Raw genomic sequence first — 17949 nt, 5'->3', positions numbered from 1 at the left:
TTTATTTGATTTTTTTTTATGGATTTCTTTTTTTATATTCTGTCTCTCTGTTAAAATAAACCTACTATAAAACTTTCCAGACTGTTCATTTCTGTGTAAGGGGGTAAAACTCACAAAATCAGCAGGGGATCAAATAATTATTTCCACCACTGTTTTAATGAGTGAATAAAAACGTAACTGGTCAAGCGCGCAGCAAGCCACCAATCAGAGTAGAGCGTATGCTCTGTTTTTTACTTGATTTGATTGCTGCTTGGTGGTATCTACTTCGCACGAACATACAGTTCAGTGTCAGTTCAACAGCAAGCAGAACATTTTAATAAATTATGGAAGAAATTCCTGACTCTCAATTGCGACAACACCCTTATTTGTACGTTTTTTTTTTTTTATGTAGTTGAAGAGTAGATTTTGGGCTAATTATAATTTTAATAGATATCAATCAGTGTTTGACTCATTAATATCATTCTATTAATAGATTGGTGTGCTAAAAGTAACATTAGAGTCTTTTCACATAAATTGAGTGGATTAAGCAAAGAGTCTTGTAACAAAAATGATAATAGGAACATTATAGCCATAATAAAACATAGTACTTGGGATACTTAAGTACATCTAAAGGCAAATACGTTTGTACTTTTATTCAAGTGAAAGTTTAAAGGGAACACTTTTACTTTTACTGGAGTAATATTTTAGCGAGTATATCTCTATTTTAACTCAAGTACATGGTTTGTGTACTTTATCCAAAACTGAGTGCAAATACTTAAAAAATGTACTTGTCAAAAAATACTTTGCTACTGTCCACCCACTGTATTTTGCTTATTTATTAATTCATTATTTTATGCCACCTAAAAAGATTTAAAAAATCTGCCTGATGTGCTTGAATTTGATGTTGCAGTGAAGCAAAAAGCACAATAATCACTGGGGGATGAGTACATTCTGGAATCACTTCCGACATTTTGACATTCTGACTTTTCTCACAGCTCTGTCATCATTTTAATTATGTGCTTCGAAATGACAGTGTCTTACCCAGTCATGTACAAAATCTCCTCAGCTATCCCTGTATTTTGTAGGTTAGTGGGCAGTTTTGTGTTTTGTGAAAATGCTTGGACATTACTTTGATCAGGACATGAGGGAATAATTAATTTTCCCCTAACAGTCAGAGCATTAATGCTGCTTAAATCTACAGTAATTTTTCTGTGATCTATAATATTGAATTATTCCCCCAATGTGCTTAGCTTGTTCCAGCTTCTATGCTCCTGGGGGGAAAAAGTAAGCCAAGCCCAAAATGAAAAAATATTAAGCTTGAAATGATCTTAACAGCAAATCATTGGTCAGGAAATTAGCAAGAATGAAGTAAATAGACATCTGAAACCAAGGTATTATTTTGTTTAGCTTTGCTGCAGTGAACTGTGAAATTCATTTATATGTTCTTCTTGTATGCAATGGTAAAATGATGATGATGAAAATGTGTGGTGTGAAATTCAACCCAATAAAATGAACATCTGCGTGTGCAGAAGCTTTAAAAAAAATACCTTTTCCCAATAGATTATTCATTATCCGATTATGTGCCACTTGATGAAGTCCACCAAGGGCCTAATGACATCATATGGACCCAGGATTGATCGATCAGGAATAGATTGACAGTATTTGTTCCATTCTTGTTGAGTTCCTAAATAATAATTAGTTTTTGAGATTAAAAGCATAATATTTTGCCATTTTGGGCTTGGCACATTCTTTCCCCTGTCAGTGTACACATTTTTTTTTTTATTTAATAAATATAAATAAATATTTGTTTGTTTGTTTCCAGCATTTGCACTTTTTTTTTCATTATTAAACTTAAGTCATTCTACAATGTTTGTTAGCTGTACTGTGTGTATTTCTATACAGTGTTCTAATGTAACTTAACTTACTTAAGTTGCTCCTGTGTTAACTGTCAAGGTGCGGCAGGAGGACAGAGAGGATTCCTGGGATGCATCCGCTCCTTGAAGATGAACGGCATTACCCTTGACCTGGAGGACAGAGCAACGGTCACCCCTGGAGTCAAACCTGGATGTTCAGGTCACTGCACTAGTTTCGGGTTGTATTGCCGCAACGGAGGAAAGTGTGTGGAGAAATACAATGGCTACGCCTGTGACTGCAGTGGAACGGCTTATGAAGGGCCCTTCTGTACTAAAGGTCGGCTTTCAACTTTTTCTTTAGCACAGTCGACATATAAAAAAAAAACCATGGGTTTAAGCGAGGAATAAAACATGTTATTGGTAAAGAATCGATGAGTGGAGGGTGAGGTGCAGTCTGACATAAAGTTAAGATACTTTTACTGCAGCAATTTCAATGTTTTTTTTATTACAGCACATTATTCTTGTTGTGTCAAAAATGCTAACGTTAAAATTTGTTATCCATATAAAAACATCACATTGTGCTATTTAATCCGAGATGGGAAGTAATAAAGTACAAATACTTTGCTTCTGTACAGAAATAGACTTTTTACTTTCACTCATTACATTTTTACACAAATATCTGTACTTTTTACTTCTTACATTTTAAAAACCAGGCTCGTTACTTTAGTTTTAATCTGATCAATATTTTTCCTTCTAAGTTTTTAGCCCATCAACATATTTCTTGTCATTACGTGGCTTTTTTAACCTACCACTGGTGTATCATTTCCTGGCACTTACACACCAAAGACATAGGCTACTTTACAAAGTTAACAACAAGTAAGGCAGAAGGCCACAAGTAGTATGGCTAACATGAATGAGACAGAGGGAGTAGGCGATGTAAACATGACTGAGAACAGAAATATTCCTGATCACCTGATTATGTTCATATTTTCTCGACTTGTGTTCTATATGGTGGTTGTTCAGCCTGGATACATTCATTAGGTAACAAAATGTGAAATTCTTTTGTATTAATATATTAATATGATGTGAGGTCCAGCATGACACTAAAACAGCTACTTTTTACTTAAATACATGTCAGAGCCCAGACTTCTTTATTTTAACTTGAGTAAAAAAAATTTAATCAGTACTTCACGATTTACCAGAGTCTTTTTAAACATGAGTATCTGCACTTCTACTTAAGTGAAGGATGAGTGTACATTTGCCATCTACATTTTTTTAATGCTGTTGAATTTTAGACAGGTAATTACTTCCTGTTATTAAGTCAAGTCAAATATGCTTTTTGTCAGTACAGTGCACAGTGAAATAAGAGAAAACATCCCCCAGGACCAAGGTGCTACATAATAACATAAATTAAAGGAAAAAAAAAAACTACTACAAACACACCACTGTTTTTCACAAGTTGGCTTTTACTATAAAGAGTTTCTTTTTTCACAAGCCTCTCTTGTTTATTTCTCACATGGTAGAGACTGGTGACAATTTCTTTTCAAGACTTATAAGTAAACACCTTAAAGAAAACTACCATATCAATGATTTTTCTTTCTCTTACGTTCAACTTTTTGCACAGTTTATATTCAGTATTTAATGATTTTGGAGCTTTCTTTTTTCAAAATTGGTGCACAAACACTTTCCCCATTTTGCACTAAGGTGCAATGGCAGGTGGCAGATGGTCTCCTCACAATGACTGCAGACTGTAGAGCCTTTGTTTGTTGGCTTTGTGGGCATCTTTCCAGCTATAAATCATACAAAGCGGGAAAATACTACTGAGAGCCAGTAACTGCCGGTGGCAAAAACTCAGCCAAAAGCATTACTTATTCTGTTAGTTAATGCAGGTAAATAATTAAGTCATTAAGCAATAACAATAGCAAAATAAATAGAGCAAATTATAATTTTTCTCCTTCTGTTTGACTTATATAGTTAATAATAATATGTTGATATAAAAATACACTAAATTATCAATAGGCAAAAACCTATAATGTATTTTATGATTTTCCTTGTTCTTCATCAATTTAACAATATAATCAAAATATATAAAAATATATATTTAATTATTTATCTGCTAAGTAGAGGTTTGTAAAATCAGGTAATGCATCCTGCGTTGGAACGGTTTGGGAACGCCTCGTGTTGTCCATGCTCTGAATTACGCATCGGTGGGCAACGTTGTTTAAACCAGGAAGCTACAAAATGGGTGAGCGATGGTAGTGACATTAGCTTCTGTTGTTTAGGTAAGCACTTTGTGTGTGAATCTGTGCATGCATGAGGTTTAAATGCAAGCAGAAATCCGACTGTGTGTTCCTTCTTCGTGTCCCCACTTCATATGGGGGGGGGGGGGGGGGTGTGAAATACACACAGCCGTTGTGTTGTTTGCTTAGTTTAGGAGCATGCATAGTCGGCTCTTGAGGGAGTCAACTGTTAGCATTTTTTGCCGTGTGGCTATGCCCTCCCTCACGGCTAAGGTCCCCCGCTCTTGCCGAGGCGAAGCGGCGTTGAAGGTCGTGGGGCTCGCAGGCATGGAGACGAATGAGTCCCCTCCAGTCTCCCCTGCCGGACTGGGCTCCCGTTCCCCGGGGAAGCACACGCTTCGGCGTTTTTTTCTCCTGGCATGTGCAACGCAGAGCTCCGTATTTCTACCTCTGAGGAGGGAGAATTTTCGGATGCTGGCGAGCCCATGGACTCCTCACAGCCTGCGCTGTTTGAGGAGCTCCTAAAGGTAGTGACATGGGCCATGTACAAACTAGAGATAGCTTGGCCGGACGTGAAGCGAAAGCAACGTATTTCTAGTAAGTTGGATGAGCGTTTCGTGCACCGCGTAGCACAAATTCTCTCCAGAACTCCCGGGAGCAGCGCGATAGGGGTGAAGGCATTCAGACATAGCCTCGGTAAGAAAGGTACCTTGGTGGCCAGGCAGACCTTGGTTCATGGACCTGCTGTCCCTCCTTGAGTGACCTCCTTGGGAAATTCCTTCCAGGAGGGATCTCCTGTCGCAGGCAGAGGAACCCTGGTTCACATCCGCCCAGAGTTAGGGAAGCTGTGGCTGTGGCCCCTGAGCTCTCTCAACGAGGAAGTTGTTTGCTGCTAGATGGCATCTGATCACCACGTGGTGTTACCACCAGTTGGACCCAGTCAAATGCCCAGTTGGTTCAGTTCTGGAGTTTTTGCAGAAACAGTTTGCCACAGGATTGGCTCCGTCAACTCGGGAGGTTTACATGTTCGCTATAGTGGCTTTTTGTATGTTTCCCCAGTTGCTGGGGAAACATTTTCTCGTGACACGTTTCCTACGCGGCACCTGGAAGCTAAGGCATAGTATATGACCTAAAGTGCCTGTGTAGGACTTGGTTGTTGTGCTGGAGGCTCTATCTGAGCCCCCCCATTAAGCCCTTGGCTGAGGTTGCCCTTAGGTATTTGTCAGTAAAGACTGCCTTTCTTCTGGCAATTTTCTCCCTTAAAAGAGGTCAGGGACCTATGGTCTCTTTCAATGGTCTCTCCTGGCCAGCATTTTTCTCTACCCTAAACCTGGGTATGTGCCTAAGGTGCCTGCAGCTCCCTCATGACCTGTCGTACTGCAGGCATTCTGCCCCCCTCCTTTCCTAGCCCCTGATCAGGAGAAGCAAAATTGTCTTGCGAGCAATGGACACATATCTCCACAGGACGAGTCCGTGGAGGAAGTCGGAGCAGCTGTTTGTCCGCTATGGCCCTCATAGGAAAGGTTTTCCGGCCATTAAGCAGACGCTCAGCAGATGGATTGTGGATGCCATTTCTTTGTGTTATGAATCTTCTGGTCTTTCCACTTCCTTTGGAGTCAAGGCTCATACCACCTGGGGTATGGCGGCTTCTACGGCCTGGTCCGCTGGAGTTTCTCTCCAGGACATTTGCAACGCTGTGGGCTGGTCCACCCCTTTGACCTTTGACAGGTTCTATGACCTCGACGTCAGAGCCACTCCTGGCTCCTCTGTCCACACTAGGCAGGGAATGTTCAGTATGGCGTGATTGGACACTCATTCACAAAGCACATCACTAGGTTACGTATGTAACCCTAGTTCCCTGAGGGCACGAGACGTTGCATCAACAGGCCATGCTCCCTGCATCCCTACCTTCTCTTTTTACAGAAGCTAATGCCTAATACCTTGCTTACCCATTTTGTAGCTTCCTGGTTTACGCGAAGTCGCCTGCCGATGACGTTACGACTTGCCTATTGGCCGGATTTCACACGTGATTCAGAGCATGGACAAGGTGAGGAGTACCTAAAGTGTTTTGACGCAGCATCTCATTCAATCAGGGAACTAGGGTTACATACGTAACCTAGTGACATTCTTTTAAACATAGTAGAAAATATAAAGCTCTTGCTTTAGTAAATTGTTGTGGGGATTTTTTTGTAGAAAAGTGCAGTGTGTTAAGATGCAGCTTAACTAATTATTTCAAAATGTACTACAAATTCTAAAATTGACTCGAAAAAATTTGAAAGAATATTACTAAGGAACACAGCACAATAAAGAGGTATGACCCAAAGGCTAATATGATAGCCCTTGGGTCATACTGCTCTTCTTGTTTGTATATTTATGTGTGTAAGTACAATAAAGCAGCAAGCCAAAATGCTTTTATATAAAGATTGGAGCCAGGATATAGTTTTTCAAAAACTCCTAGCATCTAATTTTAATTTCGATTGAGTAAATCTTTCAAAGCAAATACACAAACAAAGGCTTTTGGTAAATAACAAAGATGTTATTAGTGTAAGTAACAAAATAAAGGACATGCTCTCAATTTGCATTACAGAACTTGCATCATTTTTGAGAAAAGGTTAAAAAATGTAATTAAATGACAGCTCTTTTGTTCAGTTACCCAATGAAAACCCAAGTAACCCAAGAAATGAACTTGAAAATATTCAATTCAATAGACAAAACTAATATTTTCATGTACAGCACATGCATTATACCATAGTAACATGCCAATGATCTTATTTTCTCACTGCCTCTGGTTTTCTTACTCATTTTCAAAATCAATAACTTGCCAGGTAATTGTAAAGTGCAAATTATACTGTCCTGAAAAGAGTTCTCACTGCAGAAAAATCACAAATCTCTGATACGAGTAGAATGTTGAATACACTCCTTAGAGTAGGCTCAGGATAGTATATGTGAAAATAGTCTCCTGGCATGGACAGGTATAAAAATGGCCTCAAATTTTTCTCCCTTTTATCATGTAAATGAATAAAAAAATTGCAGATGTCAAACTCAAAGTCTATTGTTTGCTGTCCTGCTTTCTTTAGCCTGTGAAAAATTTAACATCCTGCAGTATCTTCTTGTCTAAAGAATTTCAATTTACCATAGCACAGAGACTGCCAATCTATGAAGCGTGGACATCTCTGTGCTGAAATACTGCATTTGTGTCAGGACTTAGGTGATGATGCAAGTACAGGTACTCCATGGTTTTATTTACTGTAGAAACAGGATAAAATGTAATCCAATAATGTAGTAAAGAAACAGGCAAGGTTTAGGTAAACATCATGTACAAGGCCAGGCAAAAGCAAAAACAAAATTTACAGGTAGATCAGACTAATAATTCTGCCACAATACCAAAAGGCTTGAAAATCATTGGGGCACAAGGACATTGCACAAGGCAGATAAACCTGAGAGTTTGTTTTTATTGTGAGTGTGTTGTGATGTAATAGTGTCTGATTGTGTAGTAATATTATTAGAAATAGTAATAGTGTTGTAGTTCATACAACCGTGTTTGCAGACCACAGTGGATTCTAGTAAGTGTAGTTAAATGCAGATTGAGACATCAACATGAAAGTCACATCTGAAACATGTCAGATGTGGGCAGTGGCATAAACAGGAATACATTTTCTGTCTAATAAAAATAAAAAAACTATGTACTAAACAAAATGAATATAAATGTTTTACTATTATGATGTAGGGTCATTATAAGCCTAAACTTTAGGGTTATCTATAAGCCACACCTTTCGATAACCACACAATTTATTTGTATTTATTGTCTTGGAAGTGGGGTCCTTGTGTATTTCTTTTTGGGTTTCTTTGAGAATCGCCTTAAAGCTTTTAACAGATCATTTATAAATAATTTATTTTTCTACTCACAGAATTGCAGGCTCCATAATGAATTCAATCAGTAAAAGAGGATTCAGCTTCCAAAGTCCTACAGAAGACTAAAGTGATAAATCACTTTGAAGGTGATGTTTTTTTCATGTGGCATCCTCAAAGTTATTGTGTAGGCTAGTTCTTCTGTTTTCACTGAGATGTTTGGATGTTTTGGAGATACTAAGAGTGACTGAACATAGAAGCTTTGAGGTGTTCATTATTCAATCCTTGAGAAAAGCATCACCTTATCAATGATTACACATCATTTTTGCTTTGTGTATTATTAGTGTTTTATGTAAAATATTTCATGCTTTTACCATAGAGATTTAATGACAGGAGAGTATTTAATGAAGACAGCATTGTTGTGAGCTGCAATTAGAGAAACTGCGAAAAAATATAAAATAAAGCATGATTTAAAAATTCAACAGGGTTATAGTGTAAATGGCATTTTTAATAGTGTATTCAGCTGGCCATTTTTTCTAAAGAGCAACCCAAGAATACAGCCACACAAATGGCTTATGCAATGCGATGAACGCTTTGCTCACATGCTATGCCATTAAAAAATTCCCTTTTAATCGAAGGCTCGATTTCAGCTTCATGCTATTGTCCTGCCAGCATTACTCATCAACAGCCAGTAATTGCCATGTGTGCACATTTCGATTTTAGCCATGTTTCCATCTGTCAACGATCAGAATTAGAGTCAATAATGGATTCTATCAGATTTCCTACCTCTTTGTTAGTGTGATTCCTAGTGTATTATGCTATTGAGGACCAATACCACATTTTCTTCCCAGTACAAGGGCAATTAGTTTCTGCAGCTTTGAATCTATTCCTTCATACATGCACTTTCTTGCTGGCATCTTTATTTAGTTTAAATGGATGTATTTGTAATTAATGACTAAATCAATCAATCTAATACTAATCTTATACTTATAGAAACTGATAATATTCCACTTCACAAAACACTAAAATATTTGGAAACATAAAATTGGAACATTGCCTTTTTCCATTAGCCACTTATCCAGTACTAAACATTTTTGGGTCCCTCTCAGGTTCATTATCTCTGGTATCGCCAAGCTGCCATTCTTGGGCCCTCGGGCCCTTAACTCTCTGTACTCTGGGGGCACTGTATCATGGCTGACCCTGTGCTCTGACCACAGCTTCCAAACAAGCTGTGATATGGGCAAAGAAAATAATTTCACAGTTCTGTAATGTATATATGACAAATATAGGCTATTATATTCTATTGTATTCTACAGAAACCAATCCCACTTAGAATTGTAACTGCATTGTTGCTTGTTAGCACTTTGACCTTTTTATTTGATCTCTCAAACAAGTGGAACATTATATAAAGTTATTGCAATGTTCTTGGGATAGTTCCAAGATCCCCCACAACCCTGATCAGGATCAAGTGCATACAAATGAGACTAATATTGACAAGTGAATGCACAAAAGAATGAATGAATAAAGTGTATGTAAAAAAAAAATAAAAAAATAAAAAAAGCCCTCTATGGTCACCAGCATAGCTTAGGTCTTTCTTCCACCATATAGGTCCATAATTGGATATGAAAACTTCATAAAACTTTAAATTTGCTTCCTAATCACCTCTGTTCCTATGTCATAAGGCCTGATTTTCTTACATCTTGCACAAATAAATCAGACAATAATTAGAAAACTAAAAATGACATTTTCTGCAGAAATTATTATTACTCTTTGCCCTTTCAAAAATGAAGCTGCATATGCAAATCAGCAGTCATGTGTGTAAGTGTTTGTTGAAGTATAATTCATTTGGGGCAAGTTAGGTAAGAAATCTTCTCTTTTTGGCTGTTTGTGCCTTTAAAAATATTTTTTATTAGTGTTAATTGCAAATCCTGTTTGGGAAATTCTATGCAATGTGCACATAGGATCATTTTCCAAATGTCATTTTTGGATTCTCTGGACCAAGCTGGGAACTTGGAAATGTGATCTACTGTATGTCTGAATCACTGATTAGTTAGAGCATTTCAAATTTTCTCGATATTGTGTATGGGACTGGAATAAAGCTATTTCTGGGACAATTCTGCCAAAAATTCCTAAATTCAATGTGTACATGCCAAGTTTGCTCTTTAAGATATACTAAAGAATAGGTGATATAAGCATTTAAGCCAAATGACATTCGAGTTGTGACCCCCAAGTGTCTGGAAACTAGAAGAAGATGATAAAGAAGAAAAAATGAAGAAGCCTGCACTATTATAATGGTGACGCTTGCACTGCGTAGCAAGCACTATTAAATAAATCTCTCTCGCCATTTAGCACCTAAGAGATAGAGAGCATGGATTTCACGAAGACCAGTTGTTTATCTGGATGTCTCCCTTGTGCAAATTTACCTTATTATTGTTTTTTGATTTCCCATGGCCTTCTCTGTTTCAGCTCACCTGCACCAGTTTCCTGCATTACTTTTGCTTTTACTGCTCTTCCATGGGTTTCATACGTTTGTTCATTAATCTTATTAATCAATCCACATGTGCCCCTTTGTTCTCTAGTTATCATCTGGAGCAGTCAATAAAATTCTGCTGTGCTTACTGCTTCTCAAGAGGCACATAAATAATGCGATTCCGTGGTTTTTCGATATTCTGGTCAGAGCTTTCAGTAAGAGCATTAAAAAGCATCTTTCAGGGGACAATAAGTATGATAGATATTGAAAAGGTGAAAGCCACAGCACTGTTGAAGTTTTAAACTCGGTTGGTCAGAATGTGTTTAATATATTTTATGTAAAAAGCAGGTGACAACAGTGGGCACAGCAAAGCCTAAGCACAGATTTATATTAAGTTGCATTGTTATCGCTTCAGTTGTAACAGATGATTCACAGGGAATTCTACATAAATGGATTTAAAACATGTAGTTGTTAATATGGTCAAGCTTTGATGAAAAAAAAAGATGTTTATTTAGCATAAGCATGTGAAGGAGTCTCTTTTAACAGTTTTGCAATAATCAAAGGAGAAGCTGTATTGTGTTTCCCGGCACAAGAAAGTGTTCAGGACAGGGATCTTTGTGGTTTATCAGTAACAAGCTGCAATTTTTTGTTTTTATCAACTTAAAAAGAGACTGTTTAAAGAAGTGACTCTTTCTAGTTAACGTAATGTAAATAACAACGTAATTATATATACATACATATATATATATATATATATATATATATATATAAGAATTTTATAAGAATAAAAAATATAATGTATCATGCTTCAATAAGAAAGAATTGGTGGTCTATGAGAAGTAAAAGACTTTGTGATGTGCTGTTATATAAAAAAAATTACCAATAACAAACTTCACTTTTGTGTCCTTTTGTCTTTGGGAATGTTGAGCTTGTTAACATCCCAACTGTTGTTAAACCGTTTAGAATACATCTGAGGCATGATATGGAACAGAATCATGTATATGACAACATATACGATCTGGCTGAATTATGGGTATCTTTATTGATTTTGGACTTTTTAATTAATAATCTAACCTGCAGGATGTCATATACAACGTATAAAGCATTAGCTGCAATAAGCAAAGAAATGATTAACCTTCTAGGACTGGATTTTCACCTCATTCCAGAATCCCGGGTTTGTAAACCTATGATAAGAGTATGGTGAAAGGAAAGAAGATGGACTGGATGTGATGAGGAAACCTGAAATGCACTTACTGCCCCCTGGTGGAAGAAAGAGAAATGTGCAAAAAAAAAAGGAACCTTCAGGTGTCCAATCAGCTTAGAACCTGTATTTAACTGTAAAATCACCTTAAACGTTTTTTTTTTTAGCTGGAAAAGGTTACGACTTATTAGTAGTTAAAATTTTATAAAAAATTTTATGTATTTTACTTGTATTTATTTGCAATTTGTGTTTTTAAGGAATCATGAAAATGTGAAGATACATGCCGTATTTTATATGGAACAGTAGTGGTTCATAGGGGACAAACAATTTTACCCAGGTTTTCACCGAGACAGAAACTGGTTGGTAAATGAATTGTGATGGGGAAAAAAACAGAGTAAAACAGCAAGATTATTTGTGGTGTGCATAAAAAAGAGGTTATACGGTGCCTTGACACTTTCGTGAAATCTGCAACCAATGTGAAATGCAGATTTGCTATTCAAAAATATTTGGCATAGCTTTTTAATCAGTTTTATCAAAAATTTAACTGAAAGTTGAAGGTTCTGGGATTCAACCTCACAGGCTTATGGTCATTAAGTAATTAAGCTATAATGTGTTAGAATTATAAATGTGTACAATGGAATCTGAATTATAATGTTTATAATTAAAAAAATCTAAGGACATATGTATGTTTATTGTGCAGATGTGGGGGCTTTCTTCGAGGCAGGGACTCTGGTCCGCTATAACCTGGTGCCTGAGTTGATGACAGCTACATCTAACAATGAGCAGAAGGATTTGAGTCCATCTCAGCTGGCAGAAAAGAACCTGACCCAAGAAGTTGTGACTTTCAGTTTCAGCACATCCAGCACTCCCAGTATCCTCCTGTACATCAGCTCAAGGAGCCGTGACAACATGGCAGTGGTGCTACGACACAACGGTACTGAATAATGAGATCTAAAGGCAGATACTCAGAGAGGCAGACATACAGTTAAATATTTATTTTTATTTTTTGTAAATTATTTTCGTCTCTGTGCTATGTCTCGCCTGAACAGCGAGCGACCCAATGTATCAGTTTAATGACCTCATTCTGAGTGTCTCAGCAAAATGTATTTATTCATTTAGTCAGAAAACTGATGTCCTGCTCTAGAGAGTATCTCAATTCAACCAGTAGAGTAAATAATGCCGAACGGCAATTTTAGTATGTGGCCTCATCCTGTCTCTCTTTATTTGTCTGGCACAGTCACTTTCTCTCATATTAACTCAAATAAACATGTACATCAGTGGGTTCTGGTCCATTAATATTTTGCTCTGAGGGGTATTTAAACTACAGTTTTGTGTGTTTGTGCAATGATACATTGAGTCACAGTGTCCTGGAGTTCACGTATTTCATTAGGGAATCTGACTAAATATTATTTTAGACATTGTTCTGTGTTTTATAAAGTGCAAATCAAGCTGCATGATATAAGTTTTATATGGGTTGGAGGTGATCTTGACTGGCTAGCTATAAAGCTCTGACTTCAACCCTATTGAATTCAGTAGGGATGAATTGGAATGCTGACTGCACCCCAAAGCCTCCCCACCCCACATTAGTACCTGACCTTACCAAGCCCAAGCCCCATGTCTCTGAGCGAGTCCAAATCTCCACAAGCATTCTCAAGTTTATTTACAAGCATTTGAGTTTAACCTCAAATGGGTTGTTCTAAAAGTACATTCAAATCTTATGATCCACAAACTTTTGTGCATACCTGAAATTATCTTAATGGTCCACGTTCTATACTTTATGGAATATATGAAGGGGACATATTCATGTACAGTGGAAAATCTGCAAATTTTGGACGCACCCCCACAGCCCCTATGGTACCTTTTTAAAAAATTTGTTAGTAAAAAGTTTCAAATATTAATCCTAACATTCCTGAACATTCGTTCCCACTGCAGATTCCCGCAAATTTTAAGATAATTCGCAACTTGCTGTTAGTTAGGTTCCAAATGAGAGTGAATTATCGGGGGTTGACTGTATACTAACGATGCAAACTTCATGTACAGGGTAATGAATTTGTGTCACGTTGCAGGTCATTTTCATACTATTTGTTCTTGATAAATTTGCTGAGTTTGAAGAGTTAAATCAAAAGTAAACAGGGTGTTGTGACAAACAATAAATGATTACCATATTTTCCGGACTATAAGCTACTTTTTCCCCACGCTTTGAACCCTGCGGCTTAAAGAATGAAGCGACTAATTTATGGATTTTTCCTGGGATTTTCCCGGTTTTACAAGCTTCAAGCCAAAACACTGAGCCCCATAACATTAGACCAATGAAATTGCCGAACGGTTTCAAGTGAACCAATGAAACTCTTTATATTAAATCAGATGCGCTCCCACTGAATCGGGCCGCACCACATCATAAATATGGATGATGTTCCTCTGACGTTTGACCTGCCGCTCACTCGGAATGTCAACAGGAAATGCGAATCATTCGTCACGCTGAAAACAACCGGGCATGAAAAAACGCACTTCACCTGTGTTCTGAGCTGCATGGCATCGGGAGAAAAGCTTCACCGATGGTGATTTTTAAACGCACGACGATGCCAAAAGAGAAACTCCCGAGAAATTGTTGTGAAAGGAAGGAGGAAGAGAGTGAACAATGACTTTCTTGGTAGGCTACTGTTTAGATACAAGCCGTGTAACAGACACTGTCTTTCATTAAAGCCTGTGTAAAGTTCATTAGTTTCAGTGTAGGCAATGTAGGCTTATAGACAGGCAGCGTATTTATGTTCAAAATAAAAATCTTTGTCAAATTCAGTGGGTGCGGCTTATATTTGGGTGCGCTTAATAGTCCGGAAATTACGGTAATTAAAACGATGATGCGATTGCAACCAACAAAATTCAATAGTAAAAAAATACATTTGTGGAATTTAAAGTGAACGAAAAATAGCATGCTTGCATATATATGCACACTTTTATAATAGGACATGGGGACTGTGCTGAGAATTAAATGCTTATCATAAATTTGTCATCATTTAACTGATCATGATTATCACCAAAATAAAGATCAGCTGTTTCTGTAGTATTTTACTGACTTACTGATTCATTCGACTGTCAACAAAGAGCTTTCAAAGCAAATACAGGATCTCATGTTCGAAAGGTAAATCAAAAGAGGGGTACAAAAGCATTTTCCAAATAATACATGTACCATAAAACACCATGAAGGATATCAATAACGTGTGGAGAAAATGAGAAAATGGTTGTCCCTTTAAAATTGACAAAGAAGGAAACTTGTCAAAGTGAGGGACCTAGGGCAACATAGGTCTCTTAGCAAAAAAAAAGAGCTGCAGGAATATCACCCAATCCCAACTAAAGCCCCCTAAACCATGTGGTAAATTGTGTTATGGTCTGATGAAACCGGAGCAGACTTTTTGAGGTATTTGGTTTAAAAAACTATAAAGCTCAAATAACAGTATATTTTGGCACCTGCAGGACAGGCAAAGGTAAAGACAAACTTTGGACCTTCCAGCATGATAACAGCCAAGTTAACAAATGAATAGCTTCAAAAACAATGATGAAATAGCTTCAGTCAGAGCCCAATACTCTAGGTAATGGCCTTGACTGCATCTAACCAATTGAATAAAATACAAAATCTGGCCCGGAAATTAATTCTGGAATGTAGCTCATTAGCCTCATCCCTTTCCTCGAAAGGCTTAAAAAGCATTTGTAGCTTGGCAGAGGAATTGAGGTTAGCCAGAGGATGGGAAAGTGAGTTATCCTGTATCCTGAAAATCTTTCTATTTCATATAATATTTCAGTGATATGGGTTATACCTGGAAATGACTTTTCCATATTATGTATATTGGTCTGTTTTAACATTGCATATATTTATTTTCTTTCTATCGTCCTGTCCTTTATAGGGGTCTTCGCTCATCCATGTGTTTGCACTGTCTCCCTCAGGTACCCTGCAGCTTCGTTACAACCTCGGAGGTCTGCATGAGCCCTTCACCATTGATCTCGATCAACGCAATTTAGCCAACGGACAGCCACATAATGTCAATTTAACTCGGACAGAGCGAGAAATACACGTTCAGGTGAGATTAAAAATGATGTGTAAATATGAATTGCCAGTAGTTACATCATCATCTTCCTGTAGTTTTCATTATGAGAAAGCCGAATGTATATAAATCCATTCGGATGATGTGTTCCTTGTTGGAAAGTAAGCACTTTATTATTATTAATTGAATACATTTAGTTCAGCTACACTTCAAGTTGAAAAATAAAGAGCTTAAATAGCCTCCTAGTGGATAAATGAAGTTAATACGATTTTAAAATGTCATTTAAAATGTTTAAAAAGTCTGGACTTTGTTTTCTCTAAGGCGAAATTTATTTATGATTCATTAGCAGGAATCATTAAAACTTGCGGGCTGTTGAGGAGATTGAAGCTACTCAGTGTGACTCATCCGTCTTAAGCCTGGCTATTAGCTCACTCTGAAAAAGTTAAATAAGCTGAAAGCAATTAAAGTCAAAGTCCTTAGAGGTGCAGCACAAAGAATTAGTTTGCATTTGAATTGCATTCGATTTAGAACATTTTGCCAGCATGGTGAAATAAACAGTTTCACATTTATCACTCCAACACATCCAGTGAGAGCTGAAATGTGCCGGCAGAAAGGGACAGCTGGTCATCATGTTAGATGGGATACTTAAATCTAATATCTAATAAGATTTTGTCGATAAAACGATTAGGACTGAGCAATGTATTAAACACTATATAACACATGGTTGGATGTAGTGGTAGTTCAATGTTTAAGATGTTAGACGTCTAATTGACACCTCCAAGCTGCCACTGCTGTGTCCTTCTACTCTTGAATGTGTTTGTTAGCTTTAAGAAGATTTTTCGAAGATCACGAAGATTTTTAGGATTTGGAATTAAAGGGTCCAAACCTCTTCCAGCTTCCAACAGATGAAAAAATTTACTTTTGCATGCATGTATGTACATGTATATTTGTGTGTGTGTGTGTGTGTGTGTGTGTGTGTGTGTGTGTGTGTGTGTGTGTGTGTGTGTATATATATATATATATATATATATATATATATATATATATATATATATATATATATATATATATATATATATATATACACACACATCACCTGGCACCTGGAAGTGGTATCATAGGCAGCAAGTGAACATTTTGTCCTCAAAGTTGATGTTTTAGAAGCAGAAAAATGGGCAAGCGTAAGGATTTAAATGAGTTTGATAAGGGCCAAATTGTGATGTCTAGCCGACTGGGTCAGAGCATCTCAAAAACTGCAGCTCTTGTGGGATGTTCCTGGTCTGCAGTGGTCAGTATCTATCAAAAGTGGTCCAAGAAAGGAACAGTGGTAAACCAGTGACAGGGTCATGAGCGGCCAATGTACATTGATGCAGATGTGGAGCGAAGGCTGGTCCGTGTGGTCCGATCCAACAGACGAGCTCCTGTAGCTCAAATTGCTAGAAGTTAATGGTGTTGATGCTCGACATGTCGGGACTGTTTTTGCAGTAAAATGCGGCACAACACAATATTACGCAGTTGGTCATAATGTTATGCCTGATTTGTGGCCATAAAGTTATGCCTGGTATTATGCCATTTAGAAATATTTTTACAATTTAGAAAAATAACTTTTGATATTGTTTGCTCTAAAGAAATCCCACATTTAATATTTATGAAAGGCAATCCCTAGAGTCATTTGTTATTTATGGTTTCTTTAAAAAAAAGTGACCATTGTAGTTTTCTGGAATAGTAAGTTCAGTAGAAAGAAAGAAAGTGAGGCTGGTGAAGGCATGACTTCTTGTATTTGCCATCATGAAAGCAATAACAGGAACTAACTAACCACAACATAAATGTAACTACAAATGGATAAAAAAAAAGTCATTCCTCAATTAATAATTATTATTATTAGTGGAATAAAACATGCTGATGGTCGAAAGTAATCTACTTAGGGTTCATATTATACCATTGTTGAAAATGATTCTATATTTTCCTGTTATTGGATTGCCATACAGCATAGCTATAAATCCAATGATGTATTTGTCTTATTTCTTGCTCTAGTTGGATCACTATCCTTCAGTCAGCTACACCCTGCCTGATGCAGCCAACACTCATTTCACCCTGGTCAAAAACCTTTTCCTAGGAAAGGTCTACGGTGAGTGTTTTTCTTCCTAAACGAAAAAGCCCAAATAACCTTTTCTCCTGTACAAGTAGGGCTTGTGTAGTGTTGGAACAGCCTGAACCCATCACCAGTAAGACTACTAAATCTCAACAACTATTTAAAATGAGATAATCTGATTCATTTTGCTAAATTATATTTCATCACTAAATATGAAATGATCTGATC

At 37.1% G+C, this 17949-nt stretch overlaps 1 protein-coding gene across 2 annotated transcripts in view; it reads left to right on the top strand.

The window, feature by feature from the left end:
• The window catches only part of LOC310719776 (contactin-associated protein-like 2), a 245626-nt gene that overhangs the window by 219002 nt on the left and 8675 nt on the right, over positions 1 to 17949 (top strand). For both annotated transcript variants that reach the window (XM_083529850.1, XM_083529849.1), the window contains 4 exons: positions 1933 to 2169; positions 12293 to 12526; positions 15532 to 15665; positions 17664 to 17757. In XM_083529850.1, the coding sequence (XP_083385976.1) occupies positions 1933 to 2169; positions 12293 to 12526; positions 15532 to 15665; positions 17664 to 17757 (699 nt within the window). The remainder of the gene's footprint in view (positions 1 to 1932; positions 2170 to 12292; positions 12527 to 15531; positions 15666 to 17663; positions 17758 to 17949) is intronic.

This window comes from Silurus aristotelis (assembly GCF_946808225.1).
Source record: "Silurus aristotelis genome assembly, chromosome: 25".
NCBI lineage: Eukaryota > Metazoa > Chordata > Actinopteri > Siluriformes > Siluridae > Silurus > Silurus aristotelis.
Note: the sequence above shows the minus strand (reverse complement) of the source record. Positions and strands in the feature narration are given on the sequence as shown.